Raw genomic sequence first — 19424 nt, 5'->3', positions numbered from 1 at the left:
GTCCTACCCAGTTTTTCCTGAGTAAGATTTGGTCTTGGATACACAAATGCGTTTCCTGTAAAAATGCAATTTCAGTGCCCAGTCATTTCAAGTGTGAAAATATACGGGCCCTTTTTACTGGACCATTCAGGCCTCTGACATTCCAACTAATAAACCGAACTGGTGACCCTCCAGCCATACCATTACTTCCTATGATCGCCTTTTCCTAATAATAGCAACATGACAATGTAGATAACATGTATATTGCAGAGCCTTAACAAGGGGGGAGGGGAGGGGAGGGAAGGAGAGGAGAAAACAAACTAAAATCCCTGAGAAAGAAAACCCGGCCAACCCATACCCTGAACATATAAGAAAACACTAGGTTCATCTTTTGAACGACGATGAACCGCAGCCCTATTGTGGTTAAACTTCCAATTGTCCATGAAGCTTTAAGCTTACTAACATACATTAGGCTGCTCCCATTTGTGTCACTTTGACAAATAAATGCACATATTCAGCATATTCACGCCAAAAAAGAGAGGGGATAAATCAATAAATTGCAATCTAACATAAAGTAGGTTATGACATAGCTATAGGCCAATGGTGATGAATATATCTGTAATGAATGTAGGCTGTAACTGTAGTTCAAATCAAAATTATCATGCTCCATGAATAAAATAAACAATAACAAAATTTGTTGTAATTAAACAAAAAAAAAGAAGAGGGCATTATCGTTACAACCACTTTGCATGAGGTAGAAATAATGTCCAAAAATAAATAGACCAGGCCTGGTCTTCTTTAGCATTTCAGTCTGATATGAACTATTCTAGAAAACTCAGACCACCATGAAAATCTAATTCAAAGATAACCTGATTATTTCGTCAGCAATTCTAAATTTAACATTTTCACAACACTGTGTGGCAAACTCAAACTCTGTATACCCATGGAGACAAAAGGATCGTTTCACCTGCACTGTTAAAGAGGAAGACTATGTCTGCGAAGCACCTGCAAGTTCAGTCCAATCGCATGTGGCAATTTGGTTGTCATAGAACTCCTGGGCTTCCTCGGGTGTAGAGAACTCAAATGTCTTATCGCCAAGCTGAACTCGAAGCAGTGCGGGGTAACGTAGGTGGAATCAAATTTTCTTGTCGTAGAGAAGTTGCTTAACACCCTTGAAAGCTGCACGCTTCTTAGCCACATTTGCCGACATGTCGGGGTATATCCTGAGTGTAGATCCTTGGAACACCGCCTCGTGCATCCGCGCCCAACGCAGTATTTTTTCCTTCTCCTGAAACCGGTGAAAGCAGACCACGAAGGGACGGGGCGGCCTTCCATCATCGGGCTTTTGGCCGAGAGAGCGGTGTGCCCTCTCAAGTCCTGGTGGCTTGTCAAGCACGCCTTCACCCATCACTTCCATGAGCATCTGCGACACAAACTGAATAGGAGACTGGCCTTTCTCGCTGTCCTCGGGAACATTTAAAATTCTAAGATTGTTCCTACAGGAGCGGTTCTCCAAGTCATCCACTTGGTCAAGCAGGAACTTATTTTGCTTTTCCAATTCCTTAATCCTTTTTTCAGCTGTATTCAGTGCGGCAAAATTGTCCCCAGCGAGGCTTTCGGTTACTTCTAGTCGTGCCTGAACACTATTCACAGTCTCTGTAAGCTCATTTACAGAAGAATGTAATGTGGCCACAGATTCCTGTATCAGTGTAGAAATATCCTCCTTCAGTGAGGCTCGTTGCTTATCTAACTCCGCCACAAGCTGGCTCATGGTAATTCCCGAAGCTGGAGTCGCTTCAGCCGCGTTCGCCATTGTAGCCAGCTTGCTAGCAATGCTAGTTCGGGTAGCTGGATGTAAAGATGTCGTCTTGTTGGATTGCTTACTCATATTAAAATATCGACGTTTTCCTCTCAGTGTAGAAGCAGTAACACGAGTCTTTTGTTTTTGCAAAATTAAAATGCCAGATATGGCGTTTTAAAAGTTTACTTGAAAGGTTAAGTCGGGAGCTCGCTCTGCTTGCTGCCTATCTCTACATAGCCAAACCGGAAATCCAGAATTCAATTTTGCAGTCAGAATTTTTAATCTGTCAAATCCCTCTTCTATGTTGAACATGGAGGGTGTGTGTGTGTGTTTGTTTGTTTGTTTAGAGGTTGGAGTGTGTTCGGAGCAGGAGTTCGGTCAGTTCCCCTACAGGCTGCTCGACTGGTTCTTGTTAATCAGCAGAATGGGAACACGATACACAACAGCACACACACCAAGCTGCATCACACACTCAGAGAGAATACAGCTTGCACAGGTAGCGCTTGAATAATTCACTAAACATTGGGTAAAATAACAAAAAATACTGGGATGATCATGGCCAGAGAAAGAAAGAAAAGAAATAAAGGCACAGCAGAGGCGTATGCTATTGAGCCACCATGGTAGTCCACAAACAAGAGGGCTACAGATCGCTAAACCATCATGAAATTAAATGATTTTGTAAATGAAAACAATTCTGGAAGACATATAAGGCGTTCAAAAAGAGACCATTTCTTAATTTGAAAATATTAAAGGAGAATTGAACAAAACAAATTAGAGAATTGTTAATGCAGCAGACAGCAACACTGCCATAGAAATGCATGTCCAAGTCATGGATAAAATACTGCATAGAATGATTAAAATGCAGCCCCTGCAAGAAAGAAAACAAATTAGCCAAGCTAGAAAAACAAGAAGGAAGAACAGATGAATACACTCACAGGCCACTTTAACAGGAACTTGTTCTTGATTCTAAGATTTCTGTTCTTGCCTGGCAGGAGTGGAGCCCAATATGGTCTTCTGCTGTTGCATGCTGAGATGCTTTTCTGCTCACCACAGTTGTAAAGAGTGATTATATGAGTTACTATACCCTTATCAAAAAGAAGTATACTTCAACTTTATTTTATTAAGTATACTTAAGTAAAGTAAAAGCATATTTCCTTAAGTATACTTTTGTGTACGAAGTATACTGATATCAATGTACTTACAGTGTACTTGTAAGTAAACTAATCTAATACTTCTTGGGACTAAATTGGCCCACTTTTAGTTTATAAAAAGTATACTTTAAGTCTAAGAGAAGTAAACTTTGAGTATACAACTAGTATTTTTTTATTTTGTACTGCAAGCATACCACAAGTAAACTTATATACTAATAGTTTACTAGTTCTATACTTGTAGTCCACTCTCTAGTTTGCAAAAGCATACTTCATAGTATACTGGAAATATACTAGGAGTTTACTTGTTTTATACTTCTAGTCCACTGTTTAGTTTACTAAAGTATACTTTGTAGTATACTGTAAATATACTATTGGTTTACTCGTTACACACTTCTAGTCCACTTTTTAATTTATAAAAGTATACTTTATAACATATTGGAAATATACTATTAGTTACTGGTTATATACATCTAGTCCACTTTTTAGTTTTGAAGTATACTGCAGTGACCCTTCTAGGTATACTATTAATTTTCTAGCCCTAACCCTTACCTCATGCACACTACCAGTAGACAACTTAAGTGTTTTGTACCTTAAGTTACAATGAAGTTATAAAGGTCAGAATTCACAAAATATCAACAGATACTCAGGATTAAGAACATATTCATTTTCTTTCAAAATAAAAAATTGAAGCAACATTGTATTAAATGCCAAAGTATAAAAACATGGCAATGACTACTGAAATTGACATCCAAGCTCTAAAGAAAAATAAATAAATAAATAAATAAATAAATAAATATCCCACTCAAGAGAAATTAAAAAAAAAAGAAAAGAAAAACCTTATATGGAACCACAGACAGACCTACTGTAAGAGTCAACAATGCTGAAGCACAACTACAGGGCAAGTACACTTAAACATAAGGCACAAATATTTTAATGCTTTATTACACTTTTGTTAAGTATATCTTGATCAAAAGTTTAAGTATAAGCTCAATATACTTAGACTTTTCTGTATACTTTTCAGTATAAGCCAGGTATACTTATGTATAACTTTATTAAGTCTATCTCTGATAAGTAAATAAAAAGTAAACTGAAAGCATACTCTCTTATTTTTAGTTTAAAAGAAGTATCCTAGAAGCACACTTGAAATAAACTTCTTTTTTGTAAGGGTATCCTTCCTGGCAGCTCGAACCATTCTGGCCATTTTCCTCTGACCTCTCTTATCAACAAGGTGTTTGTTTCCACCCACAGAACTGTCACTCACTCGGTGTTTTTTGTTTTTCGCACCATTCTGTGTGAACTTTAGAGACTGTTGTGTGTGAAAACCCCAGGAGATCAGCAGTTTCTGAAACACTTAAACCAGTCCATCTGGCTCAAACCAACACCCATGCCACAGTGAAAGTCACAGAGATCACAATTTTCCCCATTCTGATGTTTGAAGTGAACATTAACTGAAGCTCTTGGTTTGTATCTGCATGATTTTATGCATTGTGCTGCTGTCAAGGGACTGGCTGATTAGATACGGTAACTGCATAAAACAGCACGTGTATGGGTGTTCCTAATAAGGTGGCCGATGAGTGTATATAATGTTCAAGCAATGTGGAGTGGAACTCAGTCGCTAAATTTACAGAGCAGTTTTTGTGTGACAGACTGGATGTTCCTGTACAGCAAGTGCAGCTTGAAAAAGCTCACAGAGCACTCGCACCCAAACCCAGGGATTAGAATTAGCACAGGTAGGAGAACTAATGAGTGCAATCAGCTGAGTTTCTTACTGTGCTCAATATTTGTTTCATGTGTCATTCCACTTTACTGCACATAACTCTTTTATGGATTGGAATATTATGGTTTCTTTTCCTGAAGCTATTCACTTCACGTGAATAGCTGCACTGGAAATATCTCATCTCATCTCATTATCTCTAGCCGCTTTATCCTGTTCTACAGGGTCGCAGGCAAGCTGGAGTCTATCCCAGCTGACTACGGGCGAGAGGCGGGGTACACCCTGGACAAGTCGCCAGGTCATCACAGGGCTGACACATAGACACAGACAACCATTCACACTCACATTCACACCTACGCTCAATTTAGAGTCACCAGTTAACCTAACCTGCATGTCTTTGGACTGTGGGGGAAACCGGAGCACCCGGAGGAAACCCACGCGGACACGGGGAGAACATGCAAACTCCGCACAGAAAGGCCCTCACCGGCCACGGGGCTCGAACCCGGACCTTCTTGCTGTGAGGTGACAGCACTAACCATTACACCACCGGCTTTGCACACTATTGGCATTATTTTAACCAGCTTCATGAGGTAGTCACTTGGAATGTTTTTCAATTCATAGGTGTGCCTCATCAAAAGTCAGTTAGTGCAATTTCTTGCATTTTTAATGAAGACATCAAACAGTAAATACTAAATAATAAAAATACAGTAAATAACCCTATTCCACAACTGTAGCAATCCATATCATGTCGAGAACCGCTCAACTAAGTCCAACTCCAATTCCAAAAAAGTTGGGACAAAGTACAAATTGTAAATAAAAACGGAATGCAATGATGTGGAAGTTTCAAAATTCCATATTTTATTCAGAATAGAACATAGATGACATATCAAATGTTTAAACTGAGAAAATGTATCATTTAAAGAGAAAAATTAGGGGATTTTAAATTTCATGACAACAACACATCTCAAAAAATTTGGGACAAGGCCATGTTTACCACTGTGAGACATCCCCTTTTCTCTTTACAACAGTCTGTAAACGTCTGGGGACTGAGGAGACAAGTTGCTCAAGTTTAGGGATAGGAATGTTAACCCATTCTTGTCTAATGTAGGATTCTAGTTGCTCAACTGTCTTAGGTCTTTTTTGTCGTATCTTCCGTTTTATGATGCGCCAAATGTTTTCTATGGGTGAAAGATCTGGACTGCAGGCTGGCCAGTTCAGTACCCGGACCCTTCTTCTACGCAGCCATGATGCTGTAATTGATGCAGTATGTGGTTTGGCATTGTCATGTTGGAAAATGCAAGGTCTTCCCTGAAAGAGACGTCGTCTGGATGGGAGCATATGTTGCTCTAGAACCTGGATATACCTTTCACCGTTGATGGTGTCTTTCCAGATGTGTAAGCTGCCCATGCCACACACACTAATGCCACCTCATACCATCAGAGATGCAGGCTTCTGAACTGAGCGCTGATAACAACTTGGGTCATCCTTCTCCTCTTTAGTCCGAATGACACGGCGTCCCTGATTTCCATAAAGAACTTCAAATTTTGATTTGTCTGACCACAGAACAGTTTTCCACTTTGCCACAATCCATTTTAAATGAGCCTTGGCCCAGAGAAGACGTCTGCGCTTCTGGATCATGTTTAGATACGGCTTCTTCTTTGAACTATAGACTTTTAGCTGGCAACGGCGGATGGCACAGTGAATTGTGTTCACAGATAATGTTCTCTGGAAATATTCCTGAGCCCATTTTGTGATTTCCAATACATAAGCATGCCTGTATGTGATGCAGTGGCGTCTAAGGGCCCGAAGATCACGGGCACCCAGTATGGTTTTCCGGCCTTGACCCTTACGCACAGAGATTCTTCCAGATTCTCTGAATCTTTTGATGATATTATGCACTGTAGATGATGATATGTTCAAACTCTTTGCAATTTTACACTGTCGAACTCCTTTCTGATATTGCTCCACTATTTGTCGGCGCAGAATTAGGGGGATTGGTGATCTTCTTCCCATCTTTACTTCTGAGAGCCGCTGCCACTCCAAGATGCTCTTTTTATACCCAGTCATGTTAATGACCTATTGCCAGTTGACCTAATGAGTTGCAGTTTGGTCCTCCAGCTGTTCCTTTTTTGTACCTTTAACTTTTCCAGCCTCTTATTGCCCCTGTCCCAACTTTTTTGAGATGTGTTGCTGTCATGAAATTTCAAATGAGCCAATATTTGGCATGAAATTTCAAAATGCCTCACTTTTGACATTTGATATGTTGTCTATGTTCTATTGTGAATACAATATCAGTTTTTGAGATTTGTAAATTATTGCATTCCGTTTTTATTTACAATTTGTACTTTGTCCCAACTTTTTTGGAATTGGGGTTGTAAAGAGAAACGACATTCATCATTACTTTAAGACATGAAGTGTCTTTTAATTAATAAAAATAAAGAAAAAACATTGAATTAGAAGGTGTGTCCAAACTTTTGACTGATACTGGTACAATGACATTAACAGCTGAGGAATGGACAAACATTTGGAATTTTCAATGGAAGAACACTAAATCATTAAAATGGAAAGAATACTACTGGGAAAATATGAGATTCTTTATTACACCATTGGAAAAAACATATAGATTTATAGCATTTGTTCTTATTTAGAGTGACTTAGATTTATATAACTGAGCAGGTGAAGGTTAAGGGCCTCAAGGGCCCAGCAGTGGCATCTTGGCAGTGACAGGATTTGAACTCGCAACCTTCCAATCAGTAATCCAACATCTTTAACACTATACAATATATGGAACAAAGAAGACACACTGATAGTTCTGATGTAATACTTACTACAGTATGCCAAAAATACACAGAAAATTAAAAAAGACGAACCTAATCTCATGTATTTGTTCTCTCTCTCCATCTATCTCTCTCAGAGCTGGTTTTCTCTGTTGGATCGCAATAAAAATGGGAAGTTGAGTATGAAGGATCTAAAGAAGCTTCACTATAAGAAGATGCCACTGGAACACTGCGCTAACACATTCTTCAAGTGAGACACACACACACACACACTTTCACCGACTGACCTTTTATAGTGTGTGATGCAACTGTGTGAACCCTATTTAACATTCACATAATTATATCCCTCTGTGTGTGTGTGTGTGTGTATGCATGCCCTTACTCAATATCAATCTGTCCATAACAGTGTTTTATTCCCTAACTGGTTAAATTGGTTTAGTGTCCTCTGATCTACTGGTTTCATCATCACTTTGTTGTTTTCTTCATTACTGTCAACTGAATGTACATTTCTGGTTTAAAAAATATTTATTACTGGGTTGGCTATTGCTTATTCTACTCAATTCAATTTATTTATATAGTGCTTTTAACCTTGGAAAATATGTGCAGTGTATAAAGTCTATAAGACTCTGGGAATTAGGCAGTTTGTGTGTTATGAAAACAGGATGCAGACGGATGCGAGTGCAGGTTAAGAAGCTTTATGAAAAACTGCACAGACAGAAAATGGACAGACTAATCACTAAGCAGGAATCAGGGTCAAGACCAGGCAAAGAGGTCAGGTGAGAAACAAGCAGGATATGAAAGGCAAAGTTAAAAACCAGAGTATCAACAGCAATGATAAAAGGCTTAGTAATGACTGGCAAACCAACCCAGAGTGTATACCTTGCAATGTGTGTGTGTGTGTGTGTCGAGTCCTTAAATAATTTATAGGTGCTTTTGGACCAAACAGTTCTAGGAACTCGTTAAGTGGACCTACACATTGGAGAGCTCCCCCGAGAATTACATACCTTCAAAGGCGTTTTGTTCTGTTTGCATTTGCACCGCCAGTTGGAATGCTGAAGTGATGTAAGCTAGTTTGCTAGCATGACATTAGCAGGAAATGCTCATGAAGATTTTTATATTTCGCTTAGACGTGTCAAACTTGCGCTGTATTTCCTCCATTGCATATACACTCAGTAAAGCCTGGACTTCACTGTTGGTCCATTTGTCTGGGTTTTTAAAAATTTTTAATGCTAATGTTAAAAAAAAAATTAGCTGTTGTTTCCACAGCTAATGCTGTACACAGATTTTTAAAAATGGTGGTTGCCGCTGCTACACTGGATCTTGTTCAACTAATCAACCTACACTTACATCTGGACCAATCACTGTGCACTTACATCACTCATGGTTCCTCTTGTGCTGGAACCTGAAGTAGGAGCTAAAAATGGCCCCTCAAAACGGTGTTCTAAGAACTATGATTGTTCTCAGTTCCTGCAGCGCGGACACAAACAAAGGCAAACTTCCTCCAACAGTTCTAAGAACTATGAAAAAGTTCCTCCTCTCTGAAAGTGCCTCATGGAGAACAGATGTGCGTGGATAAAAGCCCGATGATTGTGAACATGACGATGAATGTGATGTCTGGGTGTTGTAGTCCATGGCAGCCATATTTGGAGGCCACGATGCATTCTGGGAATGAGATTTCCATGCTGACGTGACACAGTGGAACATAGATAACTGGGGAACTAGTGATGTTTGGCTTCAGGATAAACCCAAGACTTTAATACAAACAGTCAAATTACCAGAACTCAAGTTCATCATTATAATAATGTGTTTGCTGTATTTAACATGAAGCTTAAAGTGTTTACAGCTCTGTATGCGCGTGTGTGCATGTGCAGGTCATGTGACAGGAACAGGAATAATAAAGTGACTGTGAGTGAGTGGACTTCCTGTTTGGTGGATCGATCTGAGCGATGGTTTAATGAATACATGTGTAAGTGATGATTACAGTTTATTATGTTTATCTGTATTGTGTTTGTTGGTGTTTTGTCACTAAAATTATGTACTAAAATGAATTTTTAACACAGCAATGAAAATGGGCTCGAGGAAACTGTGTGCTGAGCACAGCAGCATGGACACGCAGAACGGATCTGAATAGAGATGAATTTATTCTTCCTGTAATATTCATTTATTCCACTGTATGGATCCTGAATAATCCTGTTAGTCCCAATAATAAAATTATTCAAACACTCCTTCTCTTTCTTACTTTTTGTTTGTAATCATTTGCTCTCTTTCATCTTCTACCCTTTCTTTTTATTCCTTCACTGCCTTCTTTCTCTTACTCTTCTTTTATTCTTTCTCTCAGCTCAGATTGCATTCATACTGAAGTCCTTGTGTTTACAGTCAGATGTGATCAACTCCGCAGTGACCTTTCAGTTCCTGTGTGTGTTAAATTGAAATGCAGAATAAATGCATCATTCATCAAGCACAAAATTACCACATCAGTCATAACAGGATGGAGAGATGGGACGCAAGGAGAGAGCAATAACCTTAAATAAGGCAGATGGTGAAAGGGACGAAGAGATAAATGAGTGCGTGATCAGAGAGGAAAATAATAGATCAACAGCAGCATGAGAGAAACTCAGAGGACAGAAAGAAAGACCAGTTAAACCTAGAACGCACTGTATGATTTTATCCCTAATTTCCCATTCACAGACTAATTTTGGTGCCTTGTCTGTGACTACAACACAACTGACCCACAATCCATTAAAGTGGTGTTGTGTGAGTGGGTCAGCAATTCTGAGATGAATGTTTGAAGGTTAACAGTAATGTGACGGAGGAAAAAAGAGAGACACATTCTGCCCAAACACTGGACACACACACAGAACGATAATGATTTGAAGGTACATATTAAAAGTAAACAGAGCATTTACAGTGCCCTTCATGATTATTGGCCCCCCCTTGTAAAAATTTGTAAAAAGAGTTGGGAAAAATCCACCTTTTGGTGAAGTCGCTTGTCACACTGTCACACTGATAACATGGGAAAAATCCAACCTTTAACTGAAATAAATTTATTCAGAGAAAAAGAAATCCATCATCAAGAAATAATTATTTTCAACAAAAACACATTTACCACTATTATTGGCACCCCTGCATTTAATACTTTGTACAACCTCCCATTTGCCAATAAAACAGCACTGAATCTCTCCAATAACATTTTCTAAGGTTGGAGATACAGAGCAGGGCATCTGAGATCATTCCTCTTTACACACTCTCTCCAGATCATCCAGGGTCCTCGGCCCTCTCGTGCTCACTCCTCTTCAGCTCAGCCCACAGGTTTTCAATGGGGTTCAGGTCAGGGGACTGAGATGGCCATGGCAGAAGTTTGATTCTGTGGTCAGTGAACCATTTTTGTGTTGATTTGGACATGTGCTTCAGATCATTGTCCTGCTGGAAGATCCAGTGATGACCCAGTTTTAGTTTCCTGGCAGAGGCAGCCAGATTTTGATTTAAAATGTCCTGCTACTTCATGGAATTCAAGGGCCTTTGGAGGAAAAACAGTCCCAAAACATCCACCATATTTTACAGTTGGGGCAGGGTTTCTTTCTCATTTTGATGTATGTATAAGGGAATTTGGCCTCTGTGTCACCTTATATTTGTACCGCAGTTAATAAGGAAGTCATGGATTACACCTTGAGAGTTCCTATACACTCCAGTCAACTCAGAAATGTATAATTTAAATGGGAAATATGCTTCAGTTACATTGTGCTCACTATAATTTCCAGGGCTACCAATAATAGTGGCACGTGTGCTTTTGTTGAAAATAATCGTCTCTTAATGAGGGATTTGTTTTTCTCAGAAAAAAAAACTTTTATTTAAAATAAAAGTTGGATATTTTTCTTTTTTTCAGTGTGAGATGAAACAACTTTAAAAGGTGGATTTTTTTCTAACTCTTTTTACTAATCTTTACATGGGGCGCCAATAATTGTAGAGCACTGTACATCCTGCTCTCATTCTGTCATCCCTGATGCTTCTGTTTCTCCTTTTTGCCTCTTCAACAAATAAATAATTAAAATCATACAACAAACTCAGCATGATGAAATAACAGGTGAGAGAGAGAGAGAGAGAGGCTTTTAAACCTCTTTAATATTAAACCACAAAGTTTAAGAAACAATATATACACATACAGTACTAGCCAAAAGTTTGGACATGCCTTCAGATTCAATGGTTTTTCTTTTTGTTTTTATTAAATAAAAGTCATTTTATGTATTAAAGTAATGATGGATGTTGTTTCTCTTTACTTAGTTGAGCAAATCAAGTCCCTCGAATCCTTCCATATGCGTTGCCTCCAATGCATCCTCGGAGTGACTTGGGACAGGATCCCCCCCACACTGATCCTCATCAAGGCTAACTCCACAAGTGTGGAGTCCATGATCCTTCATTGTGTCCTCCAATGGACTGGACATGTCATCCGAATGGCCCCCAACAAATGCCCTGGATGGTCCTCTATGGAGAACTCACAGAAGGGACCCGCTCTTGTGGAAGACCCAAGAAGCGTTGGAAGGACTTCTTGAAGTGGTCCCTGCAGTTGTGCAACATCCCTCCTGCCGACCTTGAGATCCTCACCAAGGGCCGCGTGAACTGGGTGCAGACCGTGTCCCAGGGAGTCCGCCACTTCGAGGAAGAACAGACCAGGCTGAGGGAGGAGAAACGGGCCCAGTGACGCCTTCGGCAATTCCTTCCCTGTGCTGCCGTGCCTGGTCCCATCACCTGTCATTGTTATCCCAGGATCTGCCAGTCCAGGATCGGGCTTCTCTCTCATGAGCGGGTGCATGAGAGACGGCGATAGACGGCAACAACCCCAACAGCAACAGCAGCAAAAGCTGGGAAGGCAAAGAAGACAATGAAGAGGAGGACCTCATCATTGTCGAATATCAATGGACAGCCATAAGCAAGTTGAGCGGTTCTAATAGTGTACAAAGCGTAATCAAGGTAAATGGTGGCTACTTTGAAGAATCTCATCTCATTCTCATTATCTCTAGCCGCTTTATCCTGTTCTACAGGGTCGCAGGCAAGCTGGAGCCTATCCCAGCTGACTACGGGCAAAAGGCGGGGTACACCCTGGACAAGTCGCCAGGTCAGCACAGGGCTGACACATAGACAACCATTCACACTCACGGTCAATTTAGAGTCACCAGTTAACCTAACCTGCATGTCTTTGGACTGTGGGGGAAACCGGAGCACCCAGAGGAAACCCACGCGGACACGGGGAGAACATGCAAACTCCGCACAGAAAGGCCCTCGCCAGCCACAGGGCTCGAACCCGGACCTTCTTGCTGTGAGGCAACAGCGCTAACCACTACACCACCGTGCCGCCACTTTGAAGAATCTAAAATATTAAATATTTTGGGTTTTTTAAAACAATTTTTATTTACCACATAATTCCTTATATGTTCCATATGTAATTTCATAGTTTTGATGTCTTCAGTATTGTTTTATGATGTAGTAGAAAATAGTCACAATACAGAAAAGTCTATGAATGAGTAGAGGTGTGCAAACTTTTGACTATTACTGGATATGCATATATACATTTTTTACATTTGTATATACACACACACACACACACACATATATATATTACCCAGTGATATTCACATATACACACATACATTAAGCTTTATCTTAACAGTTAAATATCCATGAGTAACTCATGTGCTTCCATTATGCATCATTCCTTTGTTCTCCCAGAGTGATTCTAACATGTCCACATCTAAATTAACAGTTATTCTGACTGTAACATTAACATTTTTGTTTTGGATGATGGATTTGTAACTTTTTGTTAATGGTACTCATGAATTTCCAGAGTCTATACTGTTTGGTCTGCTTGAGCTCCTCCAGTGTTGCCTTTGTCATGACAATGATTCAGGGAAAAGCCTTTGATTTAGCAAAGATTTCCTTTTTTTTTTTGTAATGCCCAGGAAGTGGATAAGTCCAAAAAAGTAACAACAATAAATCAATCAAATGCTCTGACAGTAAAAAGAAAAAAAACATCTGCCTTCTGTAACAGTTGCAGGGCTGTAAAAAATGACTGGATGGCTTACCCCCCTGCCTACCTGCACACACACTGCCCATGCACTCATTGTGCGTGATCGGAGTCTTCCACAAGGCTAGGCACGCAGATTGCAGACATATTTCTAAAGCTAGTGAGTTAATCGACAGCTGTGAGTACAGTACTACAATAGCCATGGGCATGGTTTATATTTATTATGATAATGTTAGGTGTTTTCTTACATGTAAATAAGGCATGAGGTAGTTGGATATAACAACGATACGCTACGCCTCCAAGCAGGAATATTTAAAAAAAAGGCACGCTTTTATTAAATTGCTTCATGGAAAACCCACCTGGTTGCTAGTTTCTAGTACCTACTTTTGGTAGGTACTAACCACTGCATACTGGGAACACCCCACAAGATGTATCATTTTGGAGAAGCTCAGACCCAGTCATCTAGCCATCACAATTTGGCCCTTGTCAAAATCGCTCAGATCCTTACACTTGCCCATTTTTCCAGCTTCCAACACATTAACTTCAAGAACTGACCGTTCTCTTGCTGCCTAATATATCCCACCCACTGACAGGTGCCACTCTAATGAGATAATCAATGTTATTCATGTCACCTGTCAGTGGTCATACAGAATATGTATATGTATTTTGTCGTATTCTATTTTATACCACCATAATGCTTTTTTTCTATTAGATTCTATTCTGTCATATTCCACTCTTTTTTTGCCTATAAATGTACAACCCCGATTCCAAAAAAGTTGGGACAAAGTACAAATTGTAAATAAAAACGGAATGCAATAATTTACAAATCTCAAAAACTGATATTGTATTCACAATAGAACATAGACAACATATCAAATGTCGAAAGTGAGACATTTTGAAATTTCATGCCAAATATTGGCTCATTTGAAATTTCATGACAGCAACACATCTCAAAAAAGTTGGGACAGGGGCAATAAGAGGCTGGAAAAGTTAAAGGTACAAAAAAGGAACAGCTGGAGGACCAAATTGCAACTCATTAGGTCAACTGGCAATAGGTCATTAACATGACTGGGTATAAAAAGAGCATCTTGGAGTGGCAGCAGCTCTCAGAAGTAAAGATGGGAAGAGGATCACCAATCCCCCTAATTCTGCACCGACAAATAGTGGAGCAATATCAGAAAGGAGTTCGACAGTGTAAAATTGCAAAGAGTTTGAACAGATCATCATCTACAGTGCATAATATCATCAAAAGATTCAGAGAATCTGGAAGAATCTCTGTGCGTAAGGGTCAAGGCCGGAAAACCATACTGGGTGCCCGTGATCTTCGGGCCCTTAGACGGCACTGCATCACATACAGGCATGCTTCTGTATTGGAAATCACAAAATGGGCTCAGGAATATTTCCAGAGAACATTATCTGTGAACACAATTCACCGTGCCATCCGCCGTTGCCAGCTAAAACTCTATAGTTCAAAGAAGAAGCCGTATCTAAACATGATCCAGAAGCGCAGACGTCTTCTCTGGGCCAAGGCTCATTTAAAATGGACTGTGGCAAAGTGGAAAACTGTTCTGTGGTCAGACGAATCAAAATGTGAAGTTCTTTACGGAAATCAGGGACGCCGTGTCATTCGGACTAAAGAGGAGAAGGACGACCCAAGTTGTTATCAGCGCTCAGTTCAGAAGTCTGCATCTCTGATGGTATGGGGTTGCATTAGTGCGTGTGGCATGGGCAGCTTACACATCTGGAAAGACACCATCAAAGCTGAAAGGTATATCCAGGTTCTAGAGCAACATATGCTCCCATCCAGACGACGTCTCTTTCAGGGAAGACCTTGCATTTTCCAACATGACAATGCCAAACCACATACTGCATCAATTACAGCATCATGGCTGCATAGAAGAAGGGTCCGGGTACTGAACTGGCCAGCCTGCAGTCCAGATCTTTCACCCATAGAAAACATTTGGCGCATCATAAAACGGAAGATACGACAAAAAAGACCTAAGACAGTTGAGCAACCAGAATCCTACATTAGACAAGAATGGGTTAACATTCCTATCCCTAAACTTGAGCAACTTGTCTCCTCAGTCCCCAGACGTTTACAGACTGTTGTAAAGAGAAAAGGGGATGTCTCACAGCGGTAAACATGGCCTTGTCCCAACTTTTTTGAGATGTGGTGTTGTCATGAAATTTAAAATCCCCTAATTTTTCTCTTTAAATGATACATTTTCTCAGTTTAAACATTTGATATTTCATCTATGTTCTATTCTGAATAAAATATGGAATTTTGAAACTTCCACATCATTGCATTCCGTTTTTATTTACAATTTGTACTTTGTCCCAACTTTTTTGGAATCGGGGTTGTATTCTGTTATATTGTCTTAACTGTCTATTCTATATAGAATATGTATAGTATTTTATCGTATTCTGCCATATTCCCTTTTTTCTTTTAATTTATTCTGTTGTATTGTCATGACTGTCTTTTCTATTCTACAAACTAAATAGAATTGAGGTTTTTCACCTGACATCACAGGGTCACGTGACGCCCCGGTGTCTGCCATTTTGAAGGTCAAGCTAGCTAATGTCAACAACAGTAGCTAGTATGTTACTGTAGCAATGTTTACATTCAGTTATTTGGATGACTGTTAAAACCTTTCAGTCTCAAGTTTTTCCTTTACTGGATTTACTAGTTTACTGAGCTAGCGTGCTCGGGCAAGCTGGAAGCTAGCGCGCTCCGGCCGGCAGGCTAGCGCGCTCCGGCGCCGGAGCGCGCTAGCCTGCCGGCCGGAGCGCGCTAGCTTCCAGCTTGCCCGAGCACGCTAGCTCAGTAAACTAGTAAATCCAGTAAAGGAAAAACTTGAGACTGAAAGGTTTTAACAGTCATCCAAATGACTGAACGTAAACATTGCTACAGTAACATACTAGCTACTGTTGTTGTTGACATTAGCTAGTGCTAACAGCTAGCTGCTAGTACACGGCTACAACTACACCGACCCTAATAATACAGTTCTTGGTCATTGCCTGGTAACAGCAAATTTATAACGGGCCATGTCTCAACAGACTAAGAAGTTATTTCAATGACATTTAATAACATTTTGTTTATCCTGAGGACCGAAAGTAAATGAAAATGTGAACAAACCTTAGCTGTAATAAGATAGCGACCACCGGCTCCAGGGACGACCCGCTGATGTAGGCATGTTACCCAGCCTGACACAAAATATTTGTAGGCATCCAAACTCTTATACGCTTTCAGATCAATACCTGTGTATGGCGATGGGTTTTTAACGACATAGGTATACAGATCATGTGGGCCGAAGTCAGGTAAAGACGAGGGCTTCGTGTACTTCCGTACGTCAGTGAACAATCCTGGCGGAAGCAGGTAAACGTCGTTCTCTAAGCCTGCTAACCTCAATTTTTGCAAATACCTCTCCCTCTGCTCGCCCTGTAAATGCCCTACGTCGCTGGATAGTGAAGGTGTTTTCTGCATCTCGCTCCTTTTTCTTTTATGTTTTTCATTTGTCGCCTTCAAACTGATTCGAGCCATGACGTCCAAAATGGCAGCCTCACATGACTTGGTCACGTGGGTGAAAAACCTCAATTCCCGGTCAATATCCGCCGGACCAGCCTCATTTCCCACACTGTTATGATGTCGATGCCCGAAGTTCCCGCGCGCTGTTAAAATCCAACAGGACTCACCCAGCTCACTTTAAACTGCATTCATGCCACAAGCGAAAAAAACCCCTAAACTAGGAACATACTGTCAAATATAATATACTATATTTTTTCGCGGTGCAGTTTCCATCAAATCCTGCGCTCTGATTGGCTGGCGAGCCAGTTATGGACCTCTGGCGACTCGCTCGTACACAACAACAGCAAACACAGTAGCAATTTTTGACAGCATTTATCTTTTTTATAAGATTTTTATCAAAAATCTTATACATTTTGTGAACATTTCTCAGCATAATAGCATTAATTTTACAGCATGGATAGCGATGACAGTGTTCACAGCGAAAGCTAGTTTTACTACCCTGAGGAAGAAGAAATAAAAGAAAACATTTCAGGATAAAGCTAAAAACCTGTAACTGTTGCTAACGCCGAGTAAAAACATGGCTGAATCCTGAATGACTCAGTTTTGTATAAATAGGGGACTACATAGGCGGCAAAATGTAGTTTTTTTCCTGCCATGGAAGTGCACTTGTATACCGAGGAGGAAGCCATTTGCATTACAGCCGTGAATGAGGATTCAAAATGGCGGCTCGGCTCGGTTTTCCCTTCCGGGCGCTCTCGTTTTCTGTTAGAATTTGGTAAAGAAAAAAATAAATATATTATTTACCAGCTTAAGGTCGGTCCGTATGGTGAAATACCATGACCTCGGCCCAGAGGGCCTCGCTCAGTACTTTCAAGACCTCGGTCACGGTATTTCACGATACGGACCTCCCAGCTGGTAAATAACATAATTTATATTTATTGCAGAGGTGGACAGGAATGAAGTACATTTACTTGAGTATTTTTTTATTATTTTTTGAAACTTATGACTTTAACTTCACTACATTTGAAAGGCAAATATTGTATGTACTTTTCACTCCACTACATTTCTGTCAAGGTCCTCGTTACTATGAAGCAGCTTTGAAAGCGGATGTTTTTTCTTTTCTAAAACATGGTTGTTTTTTTCCGCACGTGACACCGAGACAGCCAATCAGTAATCACCAGGGTCACGTGATGTCCATAGACTGTATAAAATCAAGATGAGTGAGTGATTTCTCAGCAGCTTTATTGAACACAATCAGTTGATGGCGGAATGGAAGGAGGCGGTTCTTCTGGAGAATAATGCACACACTCATGGCCCATAAACCCATGTTTCAGTTTTCTGAAAGGATTAAAGATTCGTTTCGTTTTAAATGTTTGCGTTGTTAGTCGAAAATGAACCACATCATGGCGTTTAAAAACTCACCGTCCGACCTGCGGAAGCATATTGAAGAATGTAAACATTTTATTCCAAGAGAAAGCTTGTAATGAAGTTGTCTGTGCTTTTAGAGCGAGCGATAACGTTGCAATAGCTGTGCAGTCTGCTTAGTTTAATGACTTTCTGTGGATTTGACCGCCAAGTTGCCATCGCCTTGTCTGCGGCTAACACACAGCTAGTTAACTTGGACGCTGTTAGTTACCATGTAAACACGGAGTTACGCTAACATGAATAATGCTAACTTATCTGAAGTCCTTTCAGAAATATGTTTTAGCATAATCTTGCCAAATAAACAGAATGTAGAAAAGTTTCTTTTCTAGTAGCATTAGCTACCCAATATGATTTAGAGTTTGAAAGCGTTTGCTTAGCATGTCAGGTGGAGCTTCACTGACTAGCTTAACATTAAACCACCATGATGCACAGCATGTGTTCATTTTATAAATTCACATTTCTGTCTTTGGTAACAGCGTTCGGTTTGTAAGCGTTGTGACAATAATACAACAATGCGATGACAGAAAATGTCCTTTTATTACTTAAGTATTTTCAAAAGCAAGTACTTGAACTTAAGTAAAAATTTGACTGGACAACTTTCACTTGTATCAGAGTAACATTTAACCAGTGGGATCTGTACTTGGACTGGAGTAATGAAGTCGGGTAGTAGTTTGTCCACCTCCGATTTGTCATTGTAACATGTACAACGAAACTGGAGTGCAATCCTCATCGGTGCAAAACAAACCAATAAAAGGATTTAAATTAAGCTAAAACAAACTATATAATATAAAAATTATAAAAACAGTCAAACTCACAGAGACAAGTAAACTAATGAACTAATAAACATACATGTATACACACTAGTGCATCTCAAAAAATTAGAATGCCATGAAAAAGTTCCTTTTTTCATAATTTAATTCAAAAAGGTAAACTTTCATATATTCTATATTCATTACATGTAAAGTGAAATATATAAAGCCTTTTTTGTTTGAATTTTGATGATTATGGCTTATAGCTCATGAAAATCAGAAATCC

The 19424-nt window shown here is 39.8% G+C and overlaps 2 protein-coding genes across 3 annotated transcripts in view; one reads left to right on the top strand and one right to left on the bottom strand.

Moving 5' to 3' along the window:
- The window catches only part of LOC132893653 (SPARC-like), a 70739-nt gene extending 61186 nt beyond the window's left edge, over positions 1–9553 (top strand). The window contains exons 4-7 of the mRNA XM_060932799.1: positions 2128–2276; positions 7560–7672; positions 9294–9388; positions 9483–9553. Coding sequence (XP_060788782.1) covers positions 2128–2276; positions 7560–7672; positions 9294–9388; positions 9483–9553 — 428 coding nt within the window. The remainder of the gene's footprint in view (positions 1–2127; positions 2277–7559; positions 7673–9293; positions 9389–9482) is intronic.
- A 2154-nt stretch (positions 9554–11707) lies between these two features.
- Positions 11708–19424, bottom strand: part of heatr5a (HEAT repeat containing 5a) — a 175946-nt gene continuing 168229 nt past the window's right edge. Inside the window, exon 37 of one of the 2 annotated variants that reach the window (XM_060933915.1) lies at positions 11708–12278. In XM_060933915.1, coding sequence (XP_060789898.1) covers positions 12214–12278 — 65 coding nt within the window. In that variant the 3' untranslated portion in view covers positions 11708–12213. Of the gene's footprint in view, positions 12279–19402 lie in introns of those variants that run through there. The other variant, XM_060933916.1, reaches the window with a different exon arrangement.

Source organism: Neoarius graeffei, chromosome 11, assembly GCF_027579695.1.
Source record: "Neoarius graeffei isolate fNeoGra1 chromosome 11, fNeoGra1.pri, whole genome shotgun sequence".
In the NCBI taxonomy this organism is placed as follows: Eukaryota; Metazoa; Chordata; class Actinopteri; order Siluriformes; family Ariidae; genus Neoarius; species Neoarius graeffei.
This window is presented reverse-complemented; position numbering and strand designations above follow the sequence as displayed.